General features: G+C 29.2%; 1 protein-coding gene and 1 non-coding gene across 3 annotated transcripts; both read left to right on the top strand.

The window, feature by feature from the left end:
- Nucleotides 1–389: 389 nt before the first annotated feature.
- On the top strand, nucleotides 390–10763 carry LOC105830688 (actin-binding Rho-activating protein). Of its 2 annotated transcripts, none has more exons than XM_012670187.3 (4): nucleotides 390–554; nucleotides 9259–9389; nucleotides 9578–9827; nucleotides 10002–10763. In XM_012670187.3, exons 1-4 carry the CDS (start codon nucleotides 528–530, stop codon nucleotides 10107–10109), a joined length of 516 nt encoding a protein of 171 aa, XP_012525641.1. In that variant the 5' UTR covers nucleotides 390–527; the 3' UTR covers nucleotides 10110–10763. The 2 variants fall into 2 exon arrangements, with proteins under 2 accessions (XP_012525641.1, XP_012525642.1); XM_012670188.3 differs by lacking the exon at nucleotides 390–554 and adding an exon at nucleotides 7786–8006.
- On the top strand, nucleotides 1467–1594 carry LOC114255239. Its single transcript, XR_003626552.2, has one exon. It is a non-coding gene; the product is annotated as a U5 spliceosomal RNA (small nuclear RNA).
- Nucleotides 10764–10955: the final 192 nt, after the last annotated feature.

Genomic DNA, 10955 nt, shown 5'->3' with positions numbered 1-10955 from the left:
TTTCTGTAAATTCACAAATATTCTACATGAGAAATCTTTTACTTTGTAAGTGATTGAAATAAAAAGTTTTAGTTTCTATTTACTTTATTTTAATATGTCCTTGTCTTTCTCAATAAAAGTAAAAAAAAATTAAATTAAAAGCCTATTCGGTTTATTAAATTAATATATATAATATGCAAATATAATCGAATTATCGCAATGGATATGAATAGTTTAATTGTATAAGAATTTTATTATGTTTTTCATTTACAAAAATTTTAAGTATATCTACTGTTGTTCTAATGGAAAATTTTCAGTTCAATTTCTTGAAGAAGATGTCGGCTGCGTCACGTGTTCCCTAATGATCATAAATAGATTTGAACAGTCATCTCGAAAGTCTCTCATGAGAGAAGTCAGTGCTGCCTCCAAAGGTTGTCGAGAACATTAAATTTGTGTGCTTAGTAATATAATTTCAGATCCCGCTAATTGAATTACGTAATCTAGTTTTGATGAATATTGGCGTTTAACGGTTGCTCTATATCTCGAAGATGGAGTATTACAGTGATTCAGAAGAGGTCAGTGATAAAGATCGTCTACGCTGACATCTTTATACACCGTTCATATTTTATCACGCAATTAAACTTAAGTTTATATTTATAATAAAGCTGTTTCTTTTGATCTAATCGCGTGCATTACTCGCGTGTATTATTTTTCTTTGTTAGTTTCCCTTAAAACGTTATTTATACGGAGCGATTTTCGACGCTTGTCGTTGATGTCTTTTATCGCTAGCTTGTCGCTCTTCCAGAGCAAATTTTTTATCGGTAAAATTTGCTAGTATTAAACTACTTACATGTTGTTAGTGTTTTAGCGTTTTCTATTCGTTAGCGTCTACAATTTTAAAATCGCGGTGTCTAGTGATCGCTAAAAGATTGTCCGATTCCACCCTGAGCTAATCTCTTACTTATCCATTTCCGAATCCATACTCTTTTTTTCTGTTTTATTATACACCGAATTTAATCTTGAAGAGATTGTGCATAAAGCGCAATAGCGGCTCGAATTATAATATTTCGTGATTTTAATTAACTGAGTTATTAATATAATCAAATATCAGGCAAATACATAATAATTATACTAATAGCAACCAGTCGATTATTAAACGGTCATTAAACGGTTACTGAATATTACTGAATATTATTCAATATTAGTTACATTAATTGAACATTCAATCGAAATCATTTTATCAAAGTTTAGTAACTGTCATTTAAGCTTGACTAATATTATGAAACTTTATTTTTAATATACAAACACGAATACATCGTGTCCGATAGATTTTCTATGGAATTTTTTCGAAACTTTAAAGAGTCCTCTACTTCTTTTTCTTTTTATTTTGGCTAATGCCTACAGTAATTACTAGAGGACTCGAGTTCTCGTAAGTCAAATGCTCATAAAATGCTGTAAATATTGATGGCCAAGCAGATCTCGGCACTCTGGTTCGGTTCCCTTCAATTCACGTATAAATCTTTCGTCTTTTATTAAAGATTTCCGTAGAGGGGAACAATTAATGAATCAGACAATAAGATAGACAAATTTTTGCGTGCCCAATGAAAGTTGAGACGTAAATTAAATGTAAACATAAAAATTTTTCTATTTAATCATCCAAATATTTTTCTAAATTTTGAAGAATTTCCTATTTTAATTCTTCCAAAGTTAAGTTTGAAAATTTATTCTTTCCTTCCCGCTTCCCGTATCCTTTCCAACTTTTGTAATAAAGAAAAATAGATGCTGTATTTATTTTATTTCTATTTCTCTTTCCCAATACCGTTTCTCTTTGATGTAATAATATTTAAAAAATTTTACGTATAGATTCTTTAATATTTATTATTAATGTAAGCTGTTCTAACATTTCCTTAAATATTATATAAAAAAATAATACAAGAACTCAAAGATGTGTGTGTGTATATGCTATCAGTAATCTATAAATCATTAATGAGAATAATTACGTAGGTCGTAGAAGGTAAAGAAAATTACTACAGAGCAGATGTATGTCTATTTGTCGTAAGCTATTTATGAAATACTAGACATTATAGACACGCGCTATTTAGTTTCTTACTTTTTACTTTGATTAAGAATTAATAAAACAAATAACATTGTAATAGAACAAAAGTATGACGTATTTGTCTTATTAATGTCATTAACAAATTAATAAGATTATTTTTAATTAAATTATTTATGCCGTTAATATAACATTATTTCTTTTTGTATGTGTTATTGAAGAAATTATAATTGGCTAAAGCTACTGGCTGATCATGTCTTATTTAATCATGTCACTTCAAATTCTTTTAGAGATAATTTTTTCTATTATTTCGTTTACATAGGAATATAAATAACAAATTATTTAATGCTTTTTTTAAATTTTATGCACGTGTTTAATTCCAAAAAAGTATTGAATCCATTTCTCTTCAACTGCGGATAATTCTTCAGATGATCGTTAAAGATAATATTCATGAAATGGATTTAAAAGCAGCGATCAGTCGCTGCGAGAGTTCCGGATTCGTGACGAACGCGGCTGAAAATAACGACCGCGTCGGCCAGAAATAACTGAAAAAGTGGAAAAGAGAGAAAGGGAGACATTCGCGTCGCGATTTCCGCGTACGTCGTGATATGATTCGATCGTTATTCATTACGTTATTCTAAAATATTCAAATGTATCGCTGACATTTCGGTCGATTGCGGAGATCGTAAACAGAATGCGAAATTCCGAAACGGGACAATTGACGCGTAATATATGCATTCTAAATTAAGATTACTAACAAAGATTATTACGGAACGTAAACAGACTTTCGATTAATATGTCACTGGTATTCCGCTTTCAGCTGAGCGTGTATGTTTTAATGGCATGTTCTATTTTATCCAGATCGATCGTTAAGGTAACCCACTTTCTTTATGTACTGACTTGCAAGTCTTATGCATATATAAATATATATATAGTAATTATTTTTATTTATTATTAAATTAATGTACATTTTCTATCTTCTTAAGTATATAATGAAAAAGTTTTGCACACAAAAAATTTTCTCCTGTCACGTTCGAGAACTCTATAGTTTTTTTAAGAAAATCCAGATCCTATAAATTCTAGAGAAAAAAAATAGAACGAAAGTAGAAATGGATGTAGAGATAAGGATGTGAAAATGAACAAGTCTTGTTAGTCACGTGAATCCCACCTAATACAAGAGACAGACTCGAGTGCCAAACATTTCGAGTGTGTGACGGAGGAAAGATATCGATGTCTTATTTGACGCCCACGATATCGTTGACATTGGTCAGTAACGCGTGTGTTCATGACGCACGTGCGAGTTATGCGTGATCTTTCGACATATACTTCTATGTGTTAAAGTATCGCAAATACTTTAACACATAGAATTGAATTTATTATATTAAAAAAAAATACACATTATAAAGTACACATCTATAAATAAAACTTGAAAAACAAACATAAATTAAAAGCTTCTATTAGACAAAGAGCAGTTCTCATAATATTGTTTCATATTTTGTGATAATATTTTCGCATATCTGAGAAGTTGGACCCCCAAAAATGACACAGTATAGGCATTAATGGCCAAATTCAGATTTACAAATATTGAGAATTGTGATAATATCACCGTTTTTAAAAATCATATATGATTTTTGTAGAGATTTGATCATGTAAATTAAAAAACTAAAGTATAATACAGTAATTTTAGACGTATATTTCCTAATTTCTATCAATTCATGCGCTAAGATACCTTTATAATGGTGTACGTACCTGTGGTCTGATTTTAACATGTAATTTCTCTTAAATTAATCATTCGGTTTTAATTGGATATTTAAGTTAATTTACAGATACGATTGCGCGAGACAACTTTGTTAATTTCGGATTACTGCGTTTCTATACCACGCTAAGCTAAATGCAGGAAATGAGTTTGGTATGTCATTCGAGCGATTTTACAACTTTAATTTGACTTTAGTTACATAAGTCCGTCAACACCGTTTCACCTAATTACTTTGAAATCTGATGTGGCGTGCCAAAAACGAACATCGTACATATCTCATCAGTTGGATGCAATATCGCTTTCATACCAAAAGCTCTGAATATTGATTATGTCCTAAGAACAACACCATGTCCAACTTTAAATATCTCTATCATGCTCTCCATGAGAAAACGACTTCACAAATTGGTTAAAAGAGGAAGTAATAAACTGTAAGTTGTAACTTTTAGAGTTTTGCAGCAATTAGGAAGACCTAGTTTAAGTCGAGCAAGATTCTCAAAGTTTTATTTCTTTGATGTTAAGATACTTTACCGCTTTATTTAGATATCGTTATCCTAGCTTCAGCTTTTGGGTGGGACGGCAGATGAATGTCCCCTCATTTCCCATGGATTATTTATAGCACGCACATGATCAACCTCTGATCTCCTAGTGTGTTGTCCCAGGTCAGGGGACCACACTTGTGTTGCTTCTGCTGATTGTGATTTATTGCATTCCTCATGCGAGCTTTTTTTCCGAGTGACAAGGAGAACGCTAGAATTCGTCGGACGGGTCGTTGCCACGAGGAGGGTCATCGGTGGGATAATTTATAGAATCCTACGCACGTGCCGACGATCGTTATACGGATACTCTGGAATTTTAAATAGTATATTTATAACTCCGAATTACTAAGTTTATCCCAATGATTTCAGTCAAAGATATCGTTCTAAAATCGACTTCTCCCATTCGATCTTGATTCGCAAGTAAACAAGAATAGAGAGAACTGATTTCTCTAAAGAAATTTTCTTATTTAAAACTTTATTTAAAACTAATATTAAATATTTGATTTATAATGTAGATAGTAAAAATATATCTCTACCATATTCTTATGAAATTTACACAAACGAAGTTATAAGTGTATGAATCGAGAAACAAGCAATTCGAGGAAAAAGTTTGATGTAATTAAAGAGACTACGATCGAAGAAGGAAACGCGAATCTAAAAATAAGTATATTTTTTTAATATGAGGAAACATTAATAATTTCAGCACAATTGCTTAAAAATATAAAAGTTTATTATAACTTTGCAATTTTTAAAACTAATTTATCTAAAGATATTTCCTTAAAATTTAATATATATTAATACTTGCAAAATATTTAAAGAATAAATTAGCTTCAAATGTCATTAAAATATAATATATTGTTATTACAAATAATTGTTATTAAGAATATGGATTCTGTATAAGTGTATGCGTTTCTTGAGGAATAAATTCCATTAGAAGTACGTATCTGCATTCTTGGACATGTACTGTGACGGGTATAATGACGTATTCGCGCGCGTGTTTGTTGATGAGAGTAGAAATGAATCTAATTCCGGAGCGTGTTTCAAGAGTGCTGAAAATGCGACGTCATAAGCGTCAGCTTTTTGGAGCTCCTTTTATGGATGGCCATCGCGGTCATGTTTGCGTGGCATTTCTCGCGAAATGAATATTCACGCAAGTTAGATCCACATTCTAAGTAAAGGAAAATTGTCAATATATACCGACACAGGTTTAAAGCGATCCCCTTCTTGGAATCTAAACATACTATTTACATTTTATCAATATTGATAAAAACATGATCTGCTTAAATAGTTAAAAAATACATTTTTCAAAACCGAGAGTACACGTACACGATTTGTTTATGCAAAATTGCATAGTTTAAATAATAACAAATATATAACTGATAACATTAGAATATTTTATATATTTGTAACATTCTAAATGAAACTTCTAAAAGTTTCATTTATATTAAAAAAATTTTTCTCATAATATTATTTAAACATAAAATCTAGATGTAGCGTAAATTAGTACATTTAGCAATAGATGGGCTATAGAATAGCAAAAATTATACAGTTACTAAAATAAAAGTATTAAATCTATTATTCAGTTAGTAATCTAATTTATAAATATATATAGTTTGTGCTCTGTGATATTCCTTGCAAAAAGTGTTCATATAAATCGATATAAAACATCGAAGTTTTATATCGAAGTAAAAAGGCTTCTAGAAATCCTCATATACATTAAATATTTGATATAAATAATTTAATTTAATTCATTAAAGGAGAAGAAAAGAAAAATATATGTAGCATTATCACCATTATATGTATATACATCTAATTTTTATTCTTAAATTATATATTTTTCAAACTGTAAACCAATTATAACTTTTTGATGCGTTCTCTCTTTCTGTATTATTTAATTAAATGCTAATTATATAACATAATAATTGGAAAATTTTATTGCGATGTACACTGCTAATAGCTAAATATAAACTTAATTTGCTGTGATAATCATATAGCTCTGCGATTAAATGAAGCCATATAAATGTCACGCACTATAGAGAATCCACAAATCTGTCCGATCCCTAGTCGACAAATTAAGAACAAGTGGGATATTTGTAAGGCATTTTATCAACATGGACTATGTCGCGCCCTTGCGATTTACGTCCCTTCGAGCTCGCGCGATTCAGCTCGTATATCGTCCGCCTGTCAGTGACAAATTGTCGTCGGTCAAAAGTTAATTTAGGAGATTAAATTCGGTGCTGTTGAGTACACGCTGTACTCGTTGTCCGCTAGATACGTGTATTCAAGTTTCATGCTAATTCCGAGAGACGTGCACGCGATCCAATATAATTGGAATGCCAATCGATTTATGTCCCTCTTGCAACATCGACCGTTTCATAAATTTACTTGCGATCCTAATGCTAGGTTTCTATTTGAAAGGCTAAACTATTTCAATAAATTAAAAGGTGGATTAATTTCAAGATTTTTTTTTTAAATGAGAACTAAAAACTTGATTAAAAGAACTTATAGTATTAAAGACTTATATTAAATATTTGTATACTGTTTTATAAAATTAAAAAAAAAACAGTAATTACTAAATTGTGAAAATTTTATATATCTTTATGTATATGACAAAAGTACAATATTTAATTATATTTATATATATAACATTAAAGTTTTTTTTATAGTTGTTACAATATTAATGAAAGCTTTTTTACTCTATAAGAGAGAGTTTAAGATTGATAATTCAATTTGTAAGAAAATTATACGTATCTGCAAATCTTAAATGCATATTAAATTGTTTTTATTGGTATAAAATTAACGAAGTTTGTCAAATTTTATATGTTTAAAGCGCATTTCGAACTGTACCTGTTATATTAGTGAATTGAATTATATTAACATAATGAATTATATTAGTTAAATTTAATTAACAAATTTGGATTAAATTTCTACTTGAATTGTGTTTTTATGTCATGTTCACTCGATGTCATTCAAAAGAAATTTGAGTATTTAAATATTAAGATAAAGTTGCAATTTAGAATAAAATGTAAAAAATTTATTTTTCCCGAAACAAAAATTAAGTATGAATTTAAAAAGCTTATTTTCTGTAGTTTTCAACAGTCTGTAGTTTAAACTTTAAAATTGTAATTTCCAATTAATTTGGAATTTATGACGACGGATACAGAGTGACATTCCCAGAAACTTTAGCATATCATTTTTTGCGTCGAGTAAGTTGTTATTCTAAACAAACGGGGGATGAGTGAGATGCGATCTGTTTGCGAACTGATTCCCGAAGGCAGGATGAAACATGAATGAATATACGCACGCGATTGATGAATTATCATTTCCGGTGCGGGCAGAAGGTCGCTTGGCAGCCAATCAAAAGTCTGGGAAACGTGGCAAATATTTCGACCCGTGCCGAAATACCACAGGGAGGGAGCCCTTGGGACGCCGTCGGTTTCTTATAAAAAGAGACGCGCGGCGTCGCGACGCCGTGGTATTCGCGCCGTCAGTGTCGAGTGAACTTGGAGTACCGGAGTACCGGAAGTGGGAATAAGGTGTCGGTTCAAGATAGTTTCTATACTACTTGTATAGAATTTCTATACTACTTGTGAAACATTCACTTCCTTTATTACACGTCGAGCGTTTTCTCTTGCGACTCTGTTGGATTAATTGCGACACTATAATGTCTTCAGTGATGTATGTGAGTATTATCGAAACATGTTCTTTGGCCATATTATTCAGTCGTATGGAAAATGGATTAGCGCAATAGCATTTTGAAATGATGTAAATATAGAGTTTTCTTGAAAGAGAAATTTTCGAATACAGAGAATTATAAAAATGTATTATACCTTTTATAAATAATACAAAATTGAAATAAAAAATATTAGAGATATTATGTACATAGTACATTTTTACTGAACTATCTCTTTATTATTTATAAGCATATAATTTAATAAAATGTACGAAAGAAAAAGAAAGCGTCAGTCTTCTTTCGAAACGGATGGTGTTTGATACTCGTAATATTTTTATATCAATTATTAAATATATTTTTTAGTTTTATAATTAATTGTATGCTGATATAATTGTCGAACTTTAAAATGCAATCGTGAATTGAAGTTTGAAACAACATTTAAATTAATTTTATCAAATTTAATATAATGCTATAAGTATCTGAAAAAGTTGTAAAGAACTTATCGCATAAAATATTATCTCAGCCAGGGTTTAAATTTAGAACTTTTAATTTAAATAAAATATAGTTGTACAATAATAATTATTAATATAATAAAATAAAAGTGTATTATAATTATAAAAAATTATAGTTAATAGTTTAAAAGAATATATTTTAATATTAATAAATAACAAGCGACACATTTTTAATAAACTTATTTAAATATATTAATTTGACTTGTTAGTTATATATCTTATTAAGTGTGTGTGTGTGTGTGTGTGTGTGTGTGTGTGTGTATGAAAACAATTTTATTTTTAAAAAGATGACAATTTAAATAAAATCTTTTACCTTCTGGAATCTCTAAATGTATGAACGCGCAAATGAACTATATGAATGTAACTATATATATGAAACTATGAAAATTTGTCAAGATGCCATTGAGACGTCATTTATGGTCAGGGTCAATTTTTAGGCTCAGTTTGGCAGGTTCCCAGAAATTCCTATCCTGTTAGGTACCAAATAACTCGTGCAATCTTCGTTATAACATATTGAGTCTAAAATTGTCTAAAATATGTGTTTTATTTCTTCGCTTATGTAAGTGGTCGTAAGGCGCGATATTAAATACCCGTTTCTACCGACACACACACACATTAGCCTTTTTTGTAAAATATTCTCTTAGTACAAGTCATTTGCATTTTATAAAATAAAGTATTTTGTAACCTATTATGTCTTAATCGATTTTGAATAATAAATTAATAATTAAGGTGTTTCTGCTTTTGTGAAGGAATCTTTGGGAGCTAAGGTTGCTATGTTCAATCAGTATGCCAACAAGCATCAAGAAAAGCAGAGCAAAAACCCATTCAGTTCTGGTCTGAATATCGAAAAGCCAAAATTCTCGAAAGAGGAATATGGCAGGTACGTGAAATAAAGTTTAATATCCAGCAAGTTTGGAAATTTTATATTTTTAACGATATATATAACGAATTTATAATAATATAAAGCTATTTTAATTTATATTAGTTATATTGAATTATAATTAGTTAATTACTTCATTAATCAATTAATAATAATCTGTTAATAATATTATAATTTGCTTTATTCAGACCAGAAGCAGGTTCCTTATCCGATCTACGTGGTCGCAAAGCAAATGCTCATATTTTGAAGGAAATTGTGGAGCTTTGTGAAATTATTAGTCACGAAGGCACACCTTGTCGAGATCAACCAGACGTAATTGGCATCACGTTCGGCGACATCTTTAATATTTATACTAATATTAGCAGCAAATGCGTAGGACTGCTGTTAAGAGCGAGGAAGCAAAAATATTTAGAATTTGAAGGCGAAACTCTGTTTCAGGTAATTGGGTGATAATTTTATTATTTAAATGATTTTCTTAGTTTAATAGTTACCAATATTTTCTATTATCATATATGTAGAAATTAAATTTGTCAGAAAATAATAGTTAATTTACTGTGATCTTGATATTGTTGTTATTATTTTGTGCACGTAACATAAATTTTATTTTTTCAGAGGAGAGACGATGACGTACCTATATTTTTAATCAAACCTATCGAAGAAATTCGTAAGGAATATAACCAACGACTTGAGGAAATTCAAAATGATCTATTGAATAGTTAATGCAAATATTGTTTTTATTAATGTTACCGATCATCAAAATGACATTCGTGGTTATTACAATCGAGACATCTAGTATTTAATCATATCTCAATAATGTGAATGAGACCAGTATGTATAATTTGTATTTGACTTCTTAATTTTGTATTTTAAGAATGAGTGAGTGCAAATCGATGTAAATATTTTCGCGATTGACTCAAGTGAGATTAATTAATGAGACGGTGAAACAATTAGCGTTATTAACATAAAATTTTTATAGAATATTTCATTGAGACTGTCGGCTATGTAAATATTTTTGACGCAAAATAAATAATTAATATTCTGTATATTTTGTTTTTAAATATATTGCGATAATTTTGCAGCAGTATATTTATCTAAATGTAAGATTTTCTTAGGAAAGGAGGACATTTTTCAGTTTGGAAAGATGAAGAAAAATAACATAATTTTTTATATTTTTTAACATTATATTTTTTTAACACAAGACCTTTTTGAGTATTGGCTTAATTATCAAATAATAAATAATAAACAATTTGAAGTTTCACGTACTTTTACTACAAGCGATATTGCCACGTTTTACTAGAATGACACTTAAAGAGAAAATGTAAATAATTTAATTTAATTATACTTATATAAACTAATAAAAACTTTTTTGTTAATTTTAAACTTTTATAAGTTCTCTATTCCTTTGTGTTAAATTAATTTTTGTATGTCTAACATTTTATTTGCGAGTAAATAATTTAAAAATCTTTAAATATCCCACAAATCCATCTCATAAAAAGATGCTATTTTAAAAAGTTATTTAAAGAAAATAATATGGTCAAAAAAGTTCAGAACTACATATTAAACTTA

Source organism: Monomorium pharaonis, chromosome 9 (assembly GCF_013373865.1).
Source record: "Monomorium pharaonis isolate MP-MQ-018 chromosome 9, ASM1337386v2, whole genome shotgun sequence".
Classification (NCBI taxonomy): domain Eukaryota; kingdom Metazoa; phylum Arthropoda; class Insecta; order Hymenoptera; family Formicidae; genus Monomorium; species Monomorium pharaonis.
Note: the sequence above shows the minus strand (reverse complement) of the source record. Positions and strands in the feature narration are given on the sequence as shown.